General features: G+C 35.4%; 3 protein-coding genes across 3 annotated transcripts; 1 reads left to right on the top strand and 2 right to left on the bottom strand.

Moving 5' to 3' along the window:
- Positions 1-3,666: 3,666 nt before the first annotated feature.
- LOC104239829 (protein translation factor SUI1 homolog) lies at positions 3,667-7,272 on the bottom strand. The gene is made up of 5 exons (XM_009794548.2): positions 7,115-7,272; positions 4,963-5,062; positions 4,517-4,722; positions 4,375-4,428; positions 3,667-3,962 (listed from the first exon to the last, which is right to left on the bottom strand). The coding sequence occupies exons 2-5, from the start codon at positions 4,997-4,999 to the stop codon at positions 3,918-3,920; spliced, it is 342 nt and encodes a 113-aa protein (XP_009792850.1). The 5' UTR covers positions 5,000-5,062; positions 7,115-7,272; the 3' UTR covers positions 3,667-3,917.
- A 4,124-nt stretch (positions 7,273-11,396) lies between these two features.
- LOC104239828 (polyubiquitin) lies at positions 11,397-13,272 on the bottom strand. Its single transcript, XM_009794547.2, has 2 exons — positions 13,192-13,272; positions 11,397-12,730 (listed from the first exon to the last, which is right to left on the bottom strand). The coding sequence occupies exon 2, from the start codon at positions 12,728-12,730 to the stop codon at positions 11,585-11,587; it is 1,146 nt and encodes a 381-aa protein (XP_009792849.1). The 5' UTR covers positions 13,192-13,272; the 3' UTR covers positions 11,397-11,584.
- A 3,384-nt stretch (positions 13,273-16,656) lies between these two features.
- Positions 16,657-20,124, top strand: LOC104239827 (uncharacterized). Its single transcript, XM_009794546.2, has 5 exons — positions 16,657-16,879; positions 16,962-17,059; positions 17,554-17,653; positions 19,104-19,286; positions 19,821-20,124. Exons 1-5 carry the CDS (start codon positions 16,823-16,825, stop codon positions 19,941-19,943), a joined length of 561 nt encoding a protein of 186 aa, XP_009792848.1. The 5' UTR covers positions 16,657-16,822; the 3' UTR covers positions 19,944-20,124.
- The last annotated feature ends 2,306 nt before the right edge of the window (positions 20,125-22,430 follow it).

Here is a 22,430-nt window from a genome sequence, read left to right as displayed (position 1 = left end):
TATTGATTATTTATAATACAAAGTCAAAAATTTCTTTTTGAAAATCCATTTACAATCGATAGCCATGGGTCTTTTTATTTTTCAATCTATTTCCAAGTGGCTTCTTGCATGAAGGCTTAAAGCCAATTGTTGAATGTCTTTGACAAGTGGCTATGCAAATCTACCATGTGTCTTCATGCATGGAAGACTAGGTACATTTGTCAAATGGACTAATATATTTAGACAAGTGTTAAAAGACTCTCCACACTTGTCATACATGCAACTTCCCTAATTGCATATAAATAAGATGATCATTAGCCATCATATTCACTCAGTTGTTAACCAAGAATTCATCTTGCCAATCATTACTTTCTTCCTATAATATTTTAATTTCTGTAACAACTACAGAAAAAAATTTCATATTCTCTTCTTTCTGGGAAACTGTTTTGTGCAAATTCTAAACTTCCAGCCACGAGTGCACGTGTCTGGAGGTGTTGTGGAACCTTGGGGAGCGATCGGTCATAACAATTTGCACCCAGTCGGGCCGAAATCGCTTTCAAGGCAGTGGCTTGCCATGACACAGTATTTTTGATAAGTTGTTCTTTTTTTCTTCTTGTTCTTAGTCAATATTATCTACTCATTTTCCCTACAAATGCATGTATTTATTAATACCATCAACCAATGTTACATTAGTTATGACTTATGCGGCATTTGTTTTTCTTCTTAAACAGCAAATCAAGCCATGTATTATCTTATGCGAATTTTTTGATGGAATAACGTGTTTCCTGATTTGAAAATGTTCTTACATGCTGAGTTTCAAATAAAGGATCTGGGTGACTAATCTTTTTTTCTTGGCATTAAAGTCCTTAGGGATCCTCAAGGTCTGATTCTCAGTCGGCGCAAATTCACCCTTGAGTTGCTCTCCGAATTTGACTGTCTTGTTGAGTGACCTGCTTCTTCTCCTTTGGATCCTACTTGCAAGTTGTTTGCTGATGGGGGACCCTATCCCTGATCCTTCTTTTTACCGTCGTCTTTTTGGCAAACTCAATTTTTTGATCCACACTCATCCGGACCTTTCTTTGGATGTGCAACATCTTTCTCAGTTCATTCAAGACCCTAGATTCCCTCACTTGGATGCTGCCAAATATTGTCTCCGTTATCTTCTCAAAGATCCTGGTTTGGGCCTCTTTATGACTTCCTCTCCTTCTTTTGACTTTCTTGCTTTCTGCGATTCTAACTGGGGTTCATGTCTTGATACTCGCCACTCCGTCAGTGGATTTTTTATCGGTTTGGGGTCTTTCCCTATTTCTTGGAAATCCAAGAAACAACCCTCTATTTCTTTATCCTCCGCCGAGGCAGAGTACAGATATATGCGTCGTGTTGTGTCTGAATTAACCTGGCTAGTTCGCCTCCTCTCCGATTTGTCTATTCCTCCTTCCTTACATGTTCCGCTTCACTCTGACAATCAGACAGCCATTTACATCGCCAAAAACCCCGTCTTTTACGAACGCACTAAACATGTGGAGCTTGACTGCCATTTTGTCCGGCAGCAGTTATAATTTGGGCTCATCTCTCTTTCTTTTGTTCCTACTCGTTTGCAATTAGCCGATATCTTTACTAAATCGTTGTCGGGTCCCTTGCATCGTGACATTTTGGGCAAGTTGGGGGTTCAATCTCCACCCTCCAACTTGGGGGAGGGGTGTTGAGGTTAGAGATGATCACTGTGGTGAGGCTGATACTCTCAGAGATCTGGGGTGTTGAGGTTAGAGATGATCAACAGTTGTCTATATATCTTAGTCATAGATTAGCTAGGGATATTTATATCTTTTTTTTGTTTCACACACTTGAGTGTGTTAGTTTAGATGGAGGTTAGTTATGCCAGTTGTTAATTAGTGGAGTGGTTTACATGATTAAACAAGATTACTGTTTTGCTCGCTAGACAAGATTAAACTAAAGTGTGATTGATGTAGTAAGTACAGTATTAATCATAACACTATGAATTATCTTTTATTTACCACCAAAGTTTTGTGGTGAAACAAATAGAAACTCTTCACCCTTAATAAGAAAAATTCCAACTTTAGAAATGAAAAAAATCTTATTAACGAGAAAATATCTCCTCCTTAATGGGCCACATTCGATAAATTAATCGAAACACTAATGTAAATACCCAATACGCCAATCTAGGCAGTGTTGACACAAGCTTCAAGTTTATACCGAATCATTTGTTTTTCTCCTCGTAAGACTAGACCGGGAGAAATGAACAAATATGAAATAAAAGAAAACAAATCGCACCTCCTCTATAACAAGTTAATACGCCTTTTCTTGTTTTTCTTGCAGTAGCCACTAGCCAGTGTTGGGCGGCTTAAGAAGTATTGGGGAGAGGTGATCAGGCAGAACATGGTGAGGCTTCAGATTACCGAGGACATGGCCCTAGACAGAAAGTTGTGGAGATCGAGCATTAAGGTTGTAGGTTAGGAGGTAGTTGGGAATATCTCTACGGCGCCGCAGAGTGAGGCTAGTCTGTTAGGACTTGGTCTTTGACGGTTAGTGGTTAATGTTGAGTTCCCACTACTCTTTCGTTCCTCTTAGTGTTGTGCTTTATCTACTGATTACTGTTTTGCTTTTCACTTATTTTATGGTTCTGGTGATGTTGTTCTTTGTTCTATGGTTTCTATTGATGGTACTGATAGATTGCCTCTTTTCGCCTTTTTTTTGTCTTCTTGAGTCGAGAATCTTTTGGAAACAGCTTCTCTATCCCCTCGGGATAAGGTAAGGTCCACATATACACTACCCTCCCCAAACCCCACTAGCAAAATTTCATTAGGTCGTTGTTGTTGTCGTAGCCACTAGCCAGCGTCAACGCTGTAGTTTCTCTAACAGAGCATTCTACCCAATAGTTCTCACATGAAGTATGGCAACCAGTAGTAGTACCCTACCAAGACGAACGATAATTTTAGAGTGAAACTCTCTTGCATGATTTGCCAAAGGAATATAATGAGTTCCTTTGTTCGAGGTGCAAATACAATTAAGCAGTTAAGCTTCGAGCCAACCCTTTTGTATACTGCCGAAACTGGGTTCGTTTATTGCATGACCAGTCGAGATTGAAACGCGACAAGTCAAAGTTCGAGCACAAATTATATCGAACCAAGGCACGAAGATAAATCGTTGAGTTCGTGACTTCTGGACCGAACAAGATCGGGGGAATTTTGTCGAGCCAAATAACGGAAGACAGAAATACCCGCGATTAGTTGGAGATCACGGCGAAAATTTCGTCACGTATCAAGGAGAGGCCGATTAATTAACATTAGAGTTTTTGCCTTTTATAGAATTGTATCAAGACTAGGGCTCCCCTACTATATAAAGGAAGGTTTAATCATTTGTAGAACACATTGTAATACACATAAAAAAGGCAATACACTGTTATTTCTATTTTTTATATCTTGTTATCCTGTTCAGATATCAGTTGAGGTAGTTCTTGATTCGAGGGTGATCAAACTCTAAGGCCAAAGTTGTTCAGTTTGTGTGATTTGCATTTATTTTCTTATCATTAATTTCAATATTAATCAATTTTCTTAATTTGTATCAAGTTATATTATGCATCCTTAAAACCGCATATAAATTCAATTGTTATCCCATTTTGAGGGTAAACACAAGCATACATGTAAATGCTAAACAACAACTGAAAGATGATAAAGCCATCCATTGTATTCGCATGCACAATGTTTGTGCTGGAAAATATAACAGAATCCATAACTACGAGGCAGAAAGCCGAGGGAAAACACAGCATTTATATCAAACTAGCAGAAAACCAACACTAGCAATTTTTTTCCCGTTTGGGATTAAAAGACACTAGGAAACTTTATTATCACTAAGTTTGGATAGCATTTCCTGCACTGGCACGACAAATATGATAACTGCACGATGAGTGATGATGGCAATCAGAAACCATGAATTTTGATGTGCTCTTTCTTCACGATTTCAGCCTGTTTCCAAAAGTTAAAGGGGAAAAAATTAGCAACGACAATACATTAAAACTGCAACACCATCAAAGCTAATTATCACAAGATGACAGTTCAGTCAAAACTTAAAGAATTTAGTTGTATGCAATTCCCTCGTCGCTTGTTTTCTATTTTGCGAGAGATTTTCAGCAAATAATAGCAACAAAAATAGCACGTGACTAAAAGAGAATTATGTTGTTAGTGAACTCAAATGGCCGCTCAATAGAGTTGAAAATTTAAGGAAGAACTAACTGTGTCGAATCAGTACAATGATAGAAAGATTTTTGTATACTGATAGTGATATCAAGGATAACTTATTTAGCACACGTCTTCATGATGGCAGCAAATAGTTAAAATGAACAAGAGAGAGTTATTGGCTGATGTAAAGAGCAATCACCTGGACAAGAAATGCAGAAACGTTCTTCCTCTGATCACCCTGGAGTTGAATAACCTTCAAAAACAACAACCACCGGTATATTAGTCACAGCACTGAAAAATGACCATGAAGTTGCAAGACATTAACAGACAGATACACAAACCTGGCCTAGTTCTGGATCCTGGACAACAGTACCATTGCAACAAAACTCTTTTTTAAGGTCCTTCAGTATTTTATTGTAGCTGAATTCTTTCTTCAACCCTTGCACAGTTGTCAGGCTTTTCCGACCATTCCTTTGCTGTATGCGAATGTGAACATAATCTTTTGACCCAGCTCCAGAATTGTCAGCATTTGCCTCAGCAAAGGGATCTAAGGATGACATCAAAGCAACAATATAGGTCAATCATAAATCAAACTACAACAATTCACCTCCTTAACTAGCAACATAATCTTTTTCATGTGCCCTTTGCATCTAATCCATCAAAATACAACATATAAAAAATTGCTGGTTGCAAGCTTCTAAGAGAAACTGAAAGAGAATTAGAAGTATGATAGAAACAACAACATACAAAATGACTGAAATTATGTTATGACAAACGAGTTGCATACCAAAAGCAGTGGGAACTTGGAGGTCGAGCTCAGACATGAAACTTTTCAGAGAATGGAAGACAAGAAGCGCGCTGAAATAACAAAACTTGGATGCTCAGACCTGGGTAGAAAAAAAAGTTCATCAATTATACAACCAGAAATCATAAGCAAACATGTCATTCATCAATTATATCAACACATGCCAACATGGATATCGAAAGCATCTACCTAAACAAACTCGTAGTATGCGAAGATAGATTATATCATCTGATGTGTAATGATCACAAGTGACACAGGACTTAAAATACAACCAAACTTGCACTCATATAGCTGGATAGAATAGACGCAAAAGAAAAAAAAAAAAAAAGTGGTAATAACTAGAATAAAAGTCAGAAGACATAATTCTGGAAACAGAAAGATGAAGAAAACCCATGGCACAAATACCAAAAACCCGTACAGAGAAGAAAGATGAATCCTTTATTACTAACAGGTCTGGGAAAACCGTCTCACACCAAGATTTCATGACGAATACAACAATCAAAGGCATGAAACCACATCAAGTAAAAACATTGAGCTAATAAAACAACCTAAAAGAAGAGATTGTTATTTAAAATATACAGATTATATAAATAAATAAAAAGATGAATTCTTCATCATAAACAGATCTGGAAAAACTGTATACCAAAAGATTCATGACAGAGACAAACGTATCAGGCATGAAAACGACGTCGAATAACCAAAATATGGCTCACTGAACCAACCGAACTAATGAAATTCCCGACGAGATACCAGTTCTTGAAAGAAAAATCCGATTTTTAAAAGGTTTCATAGCAAAAATAACACTCCAAGGCATGGAAATAACCAAAATCATGCAAACAAATGAAACCCCAAAACAAAAGATCTATAAAGCCATAGAAATCTATGTTGCGCGGACTCTCCAAAATGTAGCCGCACCCGTGTCGGATCCTTCAAAAATGCACTACTTTTGGAGGATCCGACACGTATCCGGCCCCATTTTCGGAGAGTCCGAGCAACATAGATAGAAATTGAAGAACAGTAAAGAAAGATTGTGACAAGATAATAGTTATTCACAGAAAAATCTGGTTTTTATAAGCTTTCATGATTAAAGTAACAATCAAAGGCATGAAACCACATCAGATAACCAAACTTAGGCTAACAAATTAACCCAAATCAAAAAACAAGCTAACTGATAGATCAAAAAGCTGTAGGCTAAATTCCCCAACAGGGTAGCAGTTCTTCAGAGGAACAATCTGATTCTTATAAAATTTCAAAAGGCAACAATCGAAGGCATGAAAATGGTTGAGCAAAAAAGACCCAAAACACAATATTTGCTAAGCTATACATATATAATAACTGTTAAATAAATTTCCCAAAGAGATATCAGTTTCAAATAAAAATCTGATTTTTATCACAAGTAAAAACAAAAGATTAATTAAGTGATAAATCCAATAACTATAGAGTTAAATTCCCAAAAAAAGACCATACTTTCTATTTTCTAACCCATATAAATCGAGTAACTGTTATATAAAATACCGAAAAATGGAGTACATGTTTCAAATAAAGATCAAATTTTTATCACATGTAAAAACTAGAGAGACAATTTAATTCAGCGGCCAAAAAAGAGCCGAAAACAACATCTTTGCTAAGCTATATAAATTGAATAACTGTTCATTTAAATTCCCCAAAAGATTCCAGCTCCCAAATAAAAAACCCTGATTTTTATCACATGTAAATACAAGAACAGCCCAAAACACCTTATTTGCTAATCTATGCAAATCAAGTAACTTCAAAATAAAATACCCAAAAACGAGTACAAATTTTCAGATAAAAATCTGATTTTTCTCGCATGTAAAAGCTAGATAGTACAATTTAATTCAGCGGACAAAGAAAAACTCAAAAAGCTAAATCGAATATCTCTAACATATAATTCCCAAAAAGATATCTATTATCAAATAAAAATCTGAATTTTATCAACAAGAATATCACACAAAAAAAAAACATATTTTCTAGGTATATAAATCGAATAACTGTAAAGTAAAATTCACAACAAGATACCAATTTTCAAATAAAAATCATGTAAAATCTAGAGACAGGTTAATTTAGCGGATCTGAAGATTATAAAGATTACAAACAATTAGGAATTAGAGATTACCTGATCCGAAAATTAGGGTTTGGAGAGATGGGAAAGGTTGTTATAGAGCAAACCCTCACGCGTTCGGATAAGTCTGAGCAAATAGCGAGAAGTGAATGCACGCAGATTAGTTGATTTCAATAAGAAAAGTCTATATAATGGCTTTCGGGTTTTGGGCTGTGTCGGTCGAGGACAAAAAAAATACTTAGGCCTCATTTATTTTTAATTATTATTAATGGAGTTATAAATTTGAAAAAAATAAAGGAAAAAATGTGCTGGAATTATAATTTAGCAATTATTTATACAGTCGTAATTATGAAATTATCATTAAGGGGTGTGATGAGATGAATAATATCCTTAAATCTTAACAGGAGGTCTCGGATTAGAGGTATCGATACGGAAAGAATTATAGTAAGGAATGATTTCTTCTTTAATGGGCATTAGACCGACGTGAATCCAAATTAGTCGAATTTCAATTCGGTTGTTGAATACTAAGTAAAAAATAAAAATTATTTTACAAAAATTATTAGCATTGTTACAGAAGAATTTATAATAAAAATTTTTATTATGCAGAAAATTACTTGATTTTAGATTATTTAAATATTTTAACGCTCCCACCAAAAGCTCGAATTAGTTATGAATCTTTTGATGCATTATGTTTTTCTTGTGGAACCGATCAAACGCTTCATTGTTACGTAAAAATCATTATTTTCTAATATGACTAATCAAATACTATATTATTTAATATAAAAGAAAAGCTACAAAAAGAACACAAAAACACACCGAAAATTACACATAAGTACAACTCGTACACACATATTGCAATTAAGTAGCATAGTTATAAGTTTAACTTTGCAAATCTATAGCCCAAAATTAGACCCAAATCCGAAAAAACCAACATTTTTTCACACAATTAGCATTTTTTACGATCAATAGTAGGCAACATTCCTACTGCTGAGGAGAGATTATGTACTTAACTCCTACCAAAATCAGTGTTTTACTATTAACTTTATGAGATAATTAATAAAAATATATTTAAATATAAAAAGAGAGGAAAAAAAAAAGAACTGGTAGCGTTTTCCCGTCAGTTGCAGAAAATTTGTTGGGTTTCAATTAAATAGTTACTAAACATATAGTATATGAATATAGAAGTAGAAGAACTCAAATTAACAATTAGTAAAATATACATTCATTTATAAACAAACAAATAAAATAAATTTCGCAGTTTTTTTGCTTTGTCAATGGTAGAACATACGGCAATTCCTTCTCATACACACATCATTGCTAGATTTTAGTTCTTTATTTTTTTTTCAATGGTACCATTAATGGAGTTTAATCCAAAACAGATAAATAAGTTAAAATAAAATAGGTTGTCCCGCTTGAGAAGAGGTAAGAAACCACAGAAAAATTTAATATCGATGTTGTACATTCTTATACACTAGTATATACAAAATTATACATACTTATATGTATTTATACAATATACATACACTTGTATTTATAATGCCTAATAATGTACTTACATTGTATAATTGTGTATAAGCAACAATTATATACGTTTACAGATAAAATACTTTTTAGCCACCATTACACCTCAATTTTAATACCGAAGAAGATAGTAATCCATCAAAAGTGTATATAAGAAATGTTTATATATCCATATATATTATTATACAATATTATATATTATTATACAAATGAATCCTATCAATGGAGTTTCACAGGTTCTTCTTTTTCTTTCTCGAGTCTCTTCTAAAACTTGAGTTAAATCTAGCTCAATTTTGCTCTAAATCACTTCAAATTTAAGTTTTAAATTCCTTTTGATATTTCCAACCAATTGGAATAACACTCAATGATATTTTCAAGCAAACTCAATAGCACCCAGTTCAAAATTAATCTCAAATCTTAGATATAAAAGCTTCAACCTTCAATGGGTTTTTTTTTTAATCAATCAAACTTTAAATTTGAGAAACTTGAGCTTCAATAATGGAGGTTTTATGATTATATACACTGGAAGGAAGAGGATACTAACCCTAGTAGCAAGGATGAGGCAAATTCGTAACTGAACAATTTCAAATCTTGTTCAAAGATCCAGCTTCCCACTTGGAGTTGAAGTGTGCTTATATGATAGGCGTAATGGCTTCTGGGCCACTTAAACTTGCACCGGATTTTAAAGTCGATACATGAACTTTCGATTTTCCCATTTTAGCATCCAAACTCGATAAAAATACTTATAATAAACTCCTCGCTCGGAGCGTGTATCTCAATTGCCTGACATGAATATCACGTCAAATACTAAGACTATTTATTGTTTGACATTTGTAATATCTGGGTCCCATCCTTTTTAAACCAATTTACCAAATTTTTAATTTTTGTTCTCTTTCCTTTCTTCTCCACCATAGCTCCACCAAAACCTTCCCTTGCACAACCACTATTTCCAATAGTAAAAATTCAAATATGATTAATTCATATCCTAATACATACCTTAACCAAACCTCAGTATAGAAATTAGTCCAAACAAGCCATCAGATCTTCTAAAAAAATATCAAAATCATTCCGACAAGATTTTCATCAGAAAAATGGCATCTCGGCGACACTCGTCAAATCAAAACTAACAGACCTCCTTGAGAATCTATTACTTCTTCCCCCTAAAAATTTTCAGTAATTTCGTAGTCTCAACCAACCAAAGTAGATCGCCGAAAACACTGTCACCACTATACCTTTGTTGTCAACTGAAAAATGAGATAGACCGACCAAAATGATTAGTTTGTGGAGAAATGAAGACTTGCCAAAGGATTGTTCAAAGTTGCAATGAAGAGAGGGGGGGGGGGGGGATTGTAAGGAAGAAGATAAAAAAGGGGTTTACAGGAGGGATAATTTAGGATTTAGGATGTTTTTATTTTAATTTTTTTGTCTTTTATTTACTTTTTCTTTTTTTATTCGGATTTAATATTCTTAAATATAGTAATTCGAGTGACACTCCTTTTCTGCATGATTAGCACGCACTTTGACCAAGTCAGTTGTGCTACTGCCACATAAACATAGTCAACGGTTAAATGTGTTAAGTAATTGGTTGAGTTGAGGTGTTAAAATGGAAAAATTGAAAGTTCATGTATCAGCTTTAAAATCCGGTGCAAGTTTAAGTGGTCCAGAAGGCAATTATGCCTATATAATAAGGCATAATACACATAAAAAGAGAACTATCAAGAAGCTTAAGTAGGTGTATAACATATATTGAACATTCTTTATCGATGATTTTTTTCACTTTTTTCAAATTTAAACACCCTTGAAGAAATTCTTAACTTCACCGAATATTCAAAACTTCTAATCTGCTTGACAATAAATATAGGGGGATATATGCCAAACGTGGGGAAAACGGTTGGATGGTCCATTTACAAGTGCTATTTCAATTATGACCCTTTCTACAAGAGATTGCTAAAACAACCATAGAATAACATAGATCTTTGTAAAGCCATTTCTTATATTAGAATTGTAACTTGTACTATTTGCATCATTGTGTAGGACTTCCCAGAAAAGAAACATCTCTACTTTTCTAGCATTCAAGATCTCTGACAATGGCCCATTTATAACAGTGACCGAAGCTATAAATTTGCTAGAACCGTTATAAAAGGTTTTCAAGGTTTAATATATATTTATAAAAATAATTTTTAACTAATATACATAATATAATATTTTATATACTTGGTGCCACTGCGTCTATTGACACGAACCAAAACGTTTAAAGGTCCATTGACACCCTTAATATTAGACAAATATAGACATGGATGTATAGGTTGTTAAAGTGTTGTCCACAGCTGATGTCCTGAACATCGCTCCAAAAAGCAAATTGAGCAATTTAGGTGAAATTCAAAACCACAGCTAAAAACTCAGAGCCGTTTTGGTACCCAACATATCATTGACCTCAACACAATCTTACAGGAGAGGCTCCAACACATATCAGGAAGCTAAGCTTTATGCCAAAACAATTATATGACAGTCTCGTTTGTATATTCTATAACAGCCTTGTTTGTACAGCAAAGTGCTATTATAGACATATAATAATATAACACAAAAATTGATTCCGAAAGGAATGTCGTTATAGAAAAATTTGGGATGTATATATCTTTGGTGGGTAGAAGAATAGTCTGTCATTTGGATCATCACGTTTGAGATCAAATACGCAATAGCAGAAATCAAATTTGTAACTACTACACAAGATATCATATCTAACAGCTTAATACCAAATGTTGAGATATAGTCTTCTCATTTGATTGCACAGAAAAAAGGAAGTTCAAGGCCAACATTTAAACCATAATTCGGACTTTATTATTCACAAACAGAGACAAGAGAACAAGTCTCCTTGCCTCTTTTGGAGACATGACATGATGACAAGTAACAGAAACTACACAAACTACTAAATCATGAATCAAACAAACAGCAAACAGACCCAAGACACAGACACAGGCATTGCCACCACTACCGACGGACAGTTTAGAAACCACCACGGAGACGGAGGACAAGGTGCAGAGTCGACTCCTTCTGGATGTTATAATCCGCCAGAGTTCTTCCATCTTCCAACTGCTTCCCAGCAAAAATCAGCCTCTGCTGATCCGGGGGAATACCCTCCTTGTCCTGAATCTTAGCCTTCACATTGTCAATAGTATCGGAACTCTCCACCTCCAAAGTGATGGTTTTCCCTGTCAACGTCTTCACAAAAATCTGCATCCCACCACGAAGACGAAGCACAAGGTGCAAAGTTGACTCCTTCTGGATGTTGTAATCAGCAAGGGTTCGGCCATCTTCCAACTGCTTACCAGCAAAGATCAGCCTTTGCTGATCTGGTGGGATACCCTCCTTATCCTGGATCTTCGCCTTAACGTTGTCGATAGTGTCAGAGCTTTCCACCTCAAGAGTGATGGTTTTCCCGGTCAAAGTCTTGACAAAAATCTGCATTCCACCACGAAGACGGAGCACCAAGTGAAGAGTCGACTCCTTCTGAATATTGTAATCAGCTAAGGTCCTTCCATCTTCCAATTGCTTACCAGCAAAAATCAACCTTTGCTGGTCTGGTGGGATTCCCTCCTTATCCTGGATTTTAGCCTTAACATTGTCAATAGTGTCGGAGCTTTCGACTTCAAGGGTGATTGTTTTCCCAGTTAAGGTTTTGACGAAAATCTGCATCCCACCACGAAGACGAAGGACCAAGTGAAGGGTCGATTCCTTCTGGATGTTGTAATCAGCTAGGGTTCTGCCGTCTTCGAGTTGCTTTCCGGCGAAAATCAACCTTTGCTGGTCTGGTGGGATTCCCTCCTTGTCCTGAATCTTAGCCTTAACGTTGTCGATAGTGTCGGAGCTTTCGACTTCAAGGGTGATTGTTTTCCCGGTTAGGGTTTTAACAAAGATTTGCATACCGCCACGAAGACGGAGCACCAAGTGAAGGGTCGATTCCTTCTGGATGTTGTAGTCGGCTAGGGTTCTACCGTCTTCGAGCTGCTTTCCGGCGAAGATCAACCTCTGCTGGTCCGGTGGGATTCCTTCTTTGTCCTGAATCTTAGCCTTAACGTTGTCAATAGTGTCGGAGCTTTCAACCTCAAGGGTGATTGTTTTTCCGGTTAGGGTTTTCACGAAGATCTGCATCTGTATATACAAAAAAGGCTTCAATCATCAAAATAACTCACACAAAATTCTAACTTTGTGCTAATACAAATCAATGAGCAACACTAATATCGATTTTTTACTGTATACATAAAAAAATCAACCAAAATTAGCACACAGATTCAGCTCCATTCATATATAAACTACAAAAGGATACAATAAAATCAAAGCTGAATTTTTCAACTGTATACATAGCAATAACAAATTCAACCTGGTAAAACAAAATCAAGGTTGATTTTTTTTTCTCAGCAAAGGATATTTTAGATCTTAAAATATAGACACAACAAAATAAACGTACAAAAATTTCAACTTGGTGCATATATAGAGCGATAAAACAAATCAAAATTGATTTTTTAAGATCCTAAAAATATAGATCTAAATTAAATAAAAGTAGCATAAAATAAGAGGAACAAAAAGAAAATGAATGAAATTAATTTTTTTACCTTGAGAAGTGTTTGAAGAAAGAGAGAAAAACTGATATTTGAGAATTGAGAAATCAAAGGATGAAGATTATGGGCACAAAGGGGCTCCTTTTAAAGGTGCAATGGCCGACTTAAGACGAAATTGCCTTATGGATTATCCTATAGTAATGTAACACGTGTCTTGTTTATTTTATACACCAAACCTGCACGCTACTGCTACCTTGTCCTTTCCTTTGAGCGGTGGAGAAAATTAGGTGCCTTTTGGATGGCAACTTCCTACGTTACATTATTATTATCACGGGTTACCAAGTATTCCATGTTCACGTAGGATTCGAAAAGAATTACATTCTATAGAAGTATAATATAAGTTGCGTGGCTAATTCTACGATTCGAATCCGTAATTTATAATTGCTCCAAGGATAATTTATTCTAATACAAATATTAATAACTGATTTTACGTCTCAAACTTAACTTGTGATATGCAAATCACACTATATCATTGCTCCTAGACTCTCTATTATTTATCGTCAAGGGAAGAATGTTATTATTAAGTTCAAAGTGGTGAGCTTTAGTGGTGAGCATTCTCCACTTCCAATTAATAGGTCGTGAGTTCGAGTCACCCTAAGAGCAAGATGAGAAGTTTTTAGAGGGAAGGAACCGAGGGTGATTCGGAAACAGACTCTCAACCCCAGGGTAGGGGTAAGTTTTGCGTATACTATCTTCTCCAGACCCTATTAGTAGGATTATACCGAGTTGTTGTTGATATCTTCAAAAGGGATAATCCAAATATCTCATTTTTAATGCAATACAATAATTTATTTATTGGAAAAAGCCTAAAAATGCCACTCAACTTTGAGAAATGGTCTATCCATGTCATCCGATAAAAAAATGCTCATTTCATGCCATTGCAGTTACATATTTGGCTCATCCATGTCATTATTGACTAACGGCTCAATTTTTGTTTTTCTAAATATTCATAACACCCACATTTTCACGTGTCATGTTGTTATTTGTCCGAATTAACCCATGCCCTACTTAATTTTAACCTTGGTTAGGTCCACCTACCCAAATCAATAACCCAACCTAAACTCTTCATACCAAATCCCCTTCTCTTCGGTTGTCTTCCCCACTTAGTTCAAGGTGCTGGCAAAAAAGTAATTCGGAGAAGAAAGAAAAGAATTTTCCGCCGCCATTGTCGTCCTTAAACCAAGACGGAAAGCCAAATTTCTTCATGCGTGCGGTGAGTAAAGATGGAAGGTTAGAGTTGACAGAGGTGAAAACTGGTCGGCCCGAAACTCTCCTTGCTTCCGGCCAAGATGGACGACTGAGATTACATCTCATTCGTGATGAAGAAGAAGAAACAGAAGAGGAAAACGAAGATTTCCCCCTAGACAATGAAGAAGAGGTGATTAAAACAATTCAAGAAAATGATGAAGAAAAGAAGAAGAAGACAAGGTTGAATAGTGGAAGTTTCTGGTGACAAGCGGTGGCAGTAGAGATGGTGTTCGGAGATGTACGGTGGTCATCATCGTCATAGCAACCACCGCCATGATTTAGATCTTGAGGAAGAGGATTGGAGAGAAGGGGATTTGGTATGAAGGGTTTGGGTTGGGTTAATGATTCGAGTAAGTTTTAATTGGGTGGGTTTGGGTAAATGGACCTAACCAAGGTTAAAATTAAGTGAGACATGTGTTAATTCGGACCAATAACGACATGACACGTGAAAATATGGGTATTATAAATATTTAAAAAAATAAAAATTGAGTCGTTAGTCAATAATGGCATGGATGAGCCAAATATGTAACGACAATGACATGAAATGAACATTTTTTTATTGGATGATATGGATAAACTATTTCTCAAAGTTGAGTGACATTTTTAGGCCTTTTCTGTTTTTTATTTTAAAAAAGGGCTAAGGCAAATATCAGGTGCACACTTTTCTAGACTCCAAATATCTCATTTTCAATGGTCCTCACATTGAATTACATTACGCTTTATTTCCAAGCAGGAATGCTGACATAATTATGCTATCCTCCTTTTAAAATGGTGAAATTTCTTCATTTTTAACAAAATTTAATTATTTATCTAGATTTTCAATTTTAATACTAACAGTCACTTTGCATATACAGTAGGTTCCAGAATAAATATATTTTCTTTTTATTTTGTTTCATAAAAAATAACCTATTTTTAAAGTTAAAAATAATGTAACTTTAAATATCTCATTTTATTATTAATAAGATGGTGTATAATCTATCAATTATTTTTGATCATAAGTTTCAAAAGTCTTCAAATTATTTATTAAATTCTATACCTAATCAAATAGGTTCATTCTTTTTGAAACTGAAGGAGTAAATTTTTTTTAGGATGAATCATGTCACCCTTTTCTAATTACCTAAAGTAAAAATTATATTCTTTTTTCTTTAAAGGGTTTTAATTATCTAGTTAATTTTACATATTATAGTAGATTATCTATCTTGTATTAAGAAGGTTTACGCTTGAGTCGAGCAGCTTTCAGAAGCAGACTTTCTACCTCCATAAAGTAGGGGTAAGGTCTATCCCAATCTCCATAATATAGTATTGTTGCTATAAGGTTTACATATAAATATTTTTTGAGTAATCAAGTAATATAAAAAATTTATTTGCATTATGAGGGATGGCAATGGGCGGGGCGGGGCGGGTTTACTCTTATGCAGGTGTGGGTGCGGGGCGGGCCGAGGCTGATTAAAACAGTTTTAAAATTTTTTAAAGCGGAGCGGGGTAGATTGCGAGTTTAATGCGGGGCAACTTTAAATTTTAGCTTTTTTTGAAACAAAGCAATCATTTCAACTACATTTTCACATTCTTTTAATTTGAATAAAATTAAATTTATCCATTTCATCATAAAATCAATCTTAATTCCTAACTTGGCATCTTAGAATAACTTGGTCTGCACCCTGGATTAAAATTTAGAAATGATCCAGTTCTTACTTTATTTATTTTGCATTTTGTCTAAGTTTTATAAAAAATTTAGGAGTTTGCTTGAATCGTAGTTATCACTTTTTTACCGCATAGATTAACAGTTTACACTTAAATTTGTGTATGTTTTCTAATATGCATATCCATTTTTCTGCACAGCACTTTGAATATCTTTTTTTTTTTACCATAATATTTCTCATATTCTTTTGCATTTATTCATTTCATCTTTTACTTATTTATTTATAAGCTTTCTTCAAACTGGTATAAGCCTTTTAGCCATTAATCAATTGAAGAACATCGACATGACATTGACTGTGGGTAACCTTTTAGCCTTTCGTCTTAATATACTGTCATTTCGGTTAAAAAAATTAAAGAAAAATTAAGTGGGGCAGGACGGGTTGAAAATTAAAAAAATAACTATGGGGGGCGAGGCGAGTTGATATTTTTGTAGGTTTTGCCAAATTCGCCCCGCACCCGTCCCGCCCGATTGCCATCGAACGCTCAAATTCTTAACATAATGACTCTCTCAACGCGTCAACTCGACCCGAAAAAGAAAACTGAGATTTAGTTCCCGGGTTATAGTCCAATCGGGCCTAGCCCGTTTACTGCTAATCATCAGTATTTTCTTCTACAGTCTTAACTTCTAAGCTGGCTCAGACATAAATCGATCGGAAAATAAGCAAATCTCAAAGCTCACATGGCTCCCGTTGCCCCCAGATCCGGCGATGCCATTTTCGCTAACGTTGAACGCGTGGTATTCTAAAAATCTCGATTTTATTTAATTTTTTGTTGAATTCAGTAATTAATGTTACACTAATTTTGTATTTTTTCAACAGAACGCTGAACTTTTCACCCTAACGTACGGTGCGATCGTGCGGCAATTGCTTACCGATCTGGAGGAGGTCGAAGAGGTCAACAAACAGCTTGATCAAATGTAAATCCTTTACCTAGTTCTACTCACGGTTCCAATTTATGTGACTTAGATTGACTCGCTACAGTGTTTAAGAAAAAAAAGGAAGATTTTTTTTAACTTGCGCTCTTAGATATATCATTAATGTGTGGTTATAAAAATGTCTTAGTTTATAATTAAATTGTTTTTAAATTTAGAAAACTATCATTTTGGAATGGACAAATAAGGAAATAATATCACATAAATTGAAATGGAGGGAGTAGTCTTTTGTTACTGTTCATAGAGTTTTCGGTTGAACTCCACCTATGTGATCCGAAGTCCATATAAATGAGGGAAGTTACAGCCAGAGTAGTAGTGATGAATCCTCTGAAAATGGATCCCGAGGATTCATATAGCCGACTCTAACAAGGATTGAGGTATCACTGATGTTGATATTGGTTGGAATTATCAGTGGCAATTCAATTTATTTATTGGCCAAGAAGTATAAACTAATTTTGAGAGGTTTAACTGAATTGCAGGGGTTATAACATTGGAATTCGGCTCATTGATGAGTTTCTGGCAAAATCTAACGTCTCTAGGTGTATCGATTTCAAGGAAACAGCTGAAGTCATTGCCAAGGTCTCTCTCCCCCTCCAAATTGCATTTCATTTAATTGTGTGTTGGTTTAGTAACGGAGTTCCAGTTTTGTTTTGAATAGTAGTTCTGAAATCCTACGCGTGCCAGTAGCCAATGCAAAGCAGAAGGAACAATATGGAAGTATCAATTTTACAATTGTATTGGAGGTTAATGTGGCAGTAGTTTGAATTGAAAAAAGATTGAGACAAAACTTTGAACACAATGCATCTAGTTCTGGAAGCTGCACTATGATGCTTCATGCCAAAATATCCTTATACTCAAATAGTCTTTTAGCAGTCAGACCTGAACAAGAAAGTATAGAGAAAATTTGGTCATGTTGTTTGTACCCACTTGGAGTCTCTATACAACTGAATAACCTCTTCTTTATTTCTCTATCAAAGGGGATCATGTAAATGGTACGTAAAGTGAAAAGAAAATGCATAACAGAACATCTAAATTGTACAAAAAATAGATCTTCACTTTTGCAAGCATCTATATGGTGCAGAAACAAAGAGATGATCAGATTAGCAAAGAAGATGTAAACACACAGCATAACACGTTGTTTTTTTTCTTTTTGAAGAGAAAGACTTGTGCCACCATTTTTCTTCATTCTTTTCAAAGTTGAGAAATATAATTAACCAGAACAAATGCAAACAGATATGAGAGCAAGGGAGGGGGAGGGATGGAGACGATGAGGGTTTTCTAGAGGGAGTGTGGGAGGGTCACGCATTTTCTCTAGGGTTCTACAGAAGAAGAAGAGAGAAAAGATGGAGATAGGGTAAATAGAAAATGAGAGAAAGGCTGGTCGTTCTTTTCCCATTGTTTAGAGGGATTGTTGTTACCCCTAGGATATGATAATGATGGATTTTTAGATAAATTTTATTCCTAGCTAATTCTTGACATAGTGAACGCCTAATAAGGCTGGATAAGTTTTCTGGACCTCAATACATTCCAAATGTATTACCATGTGTGTAACCAACAACATTCTCTTTACACTTTGCTTTGCAATAGAAGATTGACGGTGTGCATGTCTACACACACACACACACACACATACATACATAAAGTATGCAGCAGGAGGTAGTAATTGCTTCTATCTCTAGCTCCTCTTCCCTTCATTCTGTGAGGAAGTTTGTCTTTCGGATGTTTGAGTAAGTTGGGAATAAACCTCCTAGTTGATTTCTGGGTGGAGCAGAGTATATTGTAGTTTCACTGCCAGTATTCATGGTAGTGAGCAGAATATCCAGTTGTTCTATTTATATAAAAAAAGGAAAAAGAATATCGTGTTGTTTCTATGTCATTTGTTTAGCTGAGCACCTCAGCCTATAACTACCCATCGTATTCTCAAGTTCATTTTCTTTATAGTACACTCTTAGTTAATCTTTCTTTTAAAAAGTTTATGCTGAAATTCTTGATTTAAGAAACATGATTTCTTGCTGCACGTAATGAACAGGTTGGTCTCAAAATGTTCCTTGGTGTCACAGCAACTGTGGGCAACTGGGATGCTGAGGGAACAACGTGCAGTTTGATTTTGGAGGACAACCCCTTGGTAGACTTTGTTGAGCTTCCCGATACTTGTCAAGGTCTATATTACTGTAACATCTTAAGTGGAGTAATCAGAGGAGCATTAGAGATGGTGAGCTTCACCCTTCTATAGCATGTGCTAATTATCTATGTCTTCTTGTGCACAATATACATGCTTTGTGATAGAAGAAGAAAGCTGTTATAGATGTAGACATACGCACGTCCTGATTTACTGTCAAGTTATAGTAGACGTGACCAAAGCCCTGTCCTTCCGACTGGAATGGCAACTAGCGTGCAAATGAAAGGGTGTTTTTCCCATATGGAAATATATGGAGTGTTGTTGCGCTTTTTCCCTTTTGCTTTCCTTATTCATCGTCTGTTTCATATCATACTAAACTCAGATGAGTTTTCATTTTCCAATGTTGCAGTCTCCCTCATAATCTATCTTAAATGAATCCCCTTAATCCATTGGCAATTGTTAGGTTTAGTAGGAGACTTACTGTGGGATATGAGAAGCAAAAATGTACTCTTTAATCTCCCGCAGTAAGGGTGGACAAGTATTAAGAACAGATGAAATTGGTAGTGTTGCATATATATTAGCTAATTGCTGGAACACCAAATTTATCTGCATTTGCCCCATGTTCAGGTGTCAATGAAAACAGAAGTCACATGGATCCGTGATATGCTTAGAGGGGATGATGCATTCGAGTTGCAGCTGAAACTTCTGAAGCAAGTTCCTGAGGAGTATCCATACAAAGATGACGAGTAACAGCTGAAACGTACGAATTTTATATTGCTTCTTTTATTTGGTCTTAAAGCATTTTGTGCTTCCTCTCTATGTGATCTAGAAATATTAAGCTCCCTAAACACCCTACATTGGAGAAAACATTTCTTTGTAGTATTACACTGTTATGATGTTAATGATTAGCTATCCAGAATTTCTTTATTCATCCTCTTGCGCCTCTTAAGTTCTTTTTTCTTCTGCTGCTTTTTCCTTTTGTGAGTCCGATTTCCATTGGTGTTTTAGAGGAACTATATTAATTTTCCAAGTACCCATTGAAGGTGAGAATCTGGTTTGAAGAAAAGAATTTGCACTCTCTTTAGACATTGTTGAGCAGCAGTACACAGGTGCATGGCTAGATTTTGTAGGAGTGTCGTGCCTTACACATGCTACTTTTTATTTGTTTGCCGCTACATTGGTGGGTCAATTGTTTTGAATATTGTCTTGAAATTTCTTGTAGAGTTGGTCTTAAACCAATGAGGTGCAAGATATGTGTGCAAAGAAACATATTGTATGAGGGTCAGTGTTGTCAAAGGCGCGCTTAAAGCACGCTTAAGCCTTAAAGCGAGGCTCAAAACATGTTGGGCTCTTGGCATCGCTTTGCGGGTGCTTCACTATCCCATTAAGGCTCTAAGACATACTTTTCCTTGCCAATGAGTGTAATCGTGAAAAGGTGACACTGAACAATTGATACTTCACTTTATCGTATATTGTTTTCAATTTTTTTGTCCATGTATTTGTTATTCATGCTTATAAATATTGGTATGGACTACATATACATATTTTTATTTATTCTCCAATTGCGCCTTTTTCATTAAAGCCCACTCCTTATTTGCTCTTTGCGCTTAAAGCCTCAACCAATCTTAGAGCTTTTCTGCGATTTTCACCTTTGATAACACTGATGAGTGTGCATGGATATTTACTATATATGTACCAAAAAAAATGAATATTTACTATTTACTATTGAATTTGAGTCCAAGATCCATATATACAGTAGTTTTAAATTTTTGTCATTAAAAAATTGAGTTAATACCCTAATACCCCTAAACTATCACGTTTTTATCAATTTCCTACTTAAATTATCCGGTGTACCCAAAACCCTCCTAAACTATATTTTCCTTCATATTGAAACACTCTTTGTGCACGTGATGACTGAAAAATCTATCAAAAGGTCCCCACTTTACAACATGTAACGACTAATTAAACCTTTCTTTCCTTTTCCCCACCATTTTTCCGCATATTTTCTCCTTTCTTCTTCATTTCCCCATCTGGTGCCATCCGAAATTCTCTATCTCTTGTTATTACTAAGATCTATTTTTTATCTTTCTCATTTTATTCTTCTTTCATTTATTACCCGAATTTATTTGAAAGAAGAAACACTCATGCAATAACTCACAAAAAAGATCAATTTTTTTTTGGTAAAATTAACTTGAAGTTACCCAACAAATTTATACAATAATTTTGTAACAAAGAAGTAGTACCTGTGTGGCTGTGCATAGCTATCTTCTTCAAAGCAACTCGAAGTTTTACAAAATAAGACCGAGCAATCGAGGGTTATTGGGGGGGGGGGGGAATCAAGGTTACAACGAAGCTTAATGGTGCAAATCGCTATTGAGATGTGTAGTATCCATCATCGGAAGTGAGGAGAGAAAAAGGGAATTGACAGAAATAATTTTATCCTACCCCCCTTTTTTTGTTTCTAACTGGGTGAATATTTATCCCTCTAATAATACTTGATTATTATTTAAAATAATTAATTATGTCAATTTTTAGATTAAGCTAATTAACCCCACACGTGAATTGCCACATGGCAAATGTTTTTGATAATTTGGAGCGTGTAACACACACTATCAGAAATATAACGAGGGTGTTTTAATATAAATAAGAATATAGTTTAGAAGTTTTTGGGGACACCGGATAGTTTAAGCATGAAACTGACAAAACGTGATAGTTTAGGGGAGTTTTAAGGTACTAATTTTTTTTTTTTTTTTTGTTTGTTTGTAGTTTCTAGTCTGTAGTCCGTGGCTCGTAATTGTGATTTTACAAATGCTCTTTTGACTTTTAACCTATGTTACTTGGACTCTCCAAAAATGTTGTCGCACCTGTATCGATTTTTTCAAAAATACACTACATTTGGAGAACTGGCACACCTACTGGCATTTTTGAAGAGTCCAGCCAGGCAATATAGCTTATAACATTCGCACTTAATTTTCCCGAATCTGAGGTATATCATTTGTTTTGTAGTATTTGCATATTCGAACAGAACGTTTGGTCAAACAGATAAGTGTAGCATTGCCAAAGTTTAAATAAGGCAGTGCATTTATTCAAATTTCCAGTTTTGAACTTGTGTGCGGGTAAATTGGGGATAACCCCTGCTTTTTCGGTAAAGAAACGAGAGGACAGTGCGACCCATATGGCCTCGGGCAAATGCCGAGGATTTTCACAGACCAGAATCCGGGGAGGACGAATGGTGCG

This window comes from Nicotiana sylvestris, chromosome 8, assembly GCF_000393655.2.
Source record: "Nicotiana sylvestris chromosome 8, ASM39365v2, whole genome shotgun sequence".
Taxonomy (NCBI): domain Eukaryota; kingdom Viridiplantae; phylum Streptophyta; class Magnoliopsida; order Solanales; family Solanaceae; genus Nicotiana; species Nicotiana sylvestris.
Note: the sequence above shows the minus strand (reverse complement) of the source record. Positions and strands in the feature narration are given on the sequence as shown.

Coding starts and splice junctions, on each gene's coding strand:
- LOC104239829 (XM_009794548.2), bottom strand. CDS start 4,999: ATGTCTGAGCTCGACCTCCAAGTTCCCACTGCTTTTG. Junction 4,723..4,962: donor CCAAGTTCCCACTGCTTTTG/GTATGCAACTCG, acceptor TGTCATCCTTAG/ATCCCTTTGCTGAGGCAAAT. Junction 4,429..4,516: donor AGGATCCAGAACTAGGCCAG/GTTTGTGTATCT, acceptor TTGTTTTTGAAG/GTTATTCAACTCCAGGGTGA.
- LOC104239828 (XM_009794547.2), bottom strand. CDS start 12,730: ATGCAGATCTTCGTGAAAACCCTAACCGGAAAAACAATCACCCTTGAG.
- LOC104239827 (XM_009794546.2), top strand. CDS start 16,823: ATGGCTCCCGTTGCCCCCAGATCCGGCGATGCCATTTTCGCTAACGTT. Junction 16,880..16,961: donor TCGCTAACGTTGAACGCGTG/GTATTCTAAAAA, acceptor TTTTTTCAACAG/AACGCTGAACTTTTCACCCT. Junction 17,060..17,553: donor AACAAACAGCTTGATCAAAT/GTAAATCCTTTA, acceptor ACTGAATTGCAG/GGGTTATAACATTGGAATTC.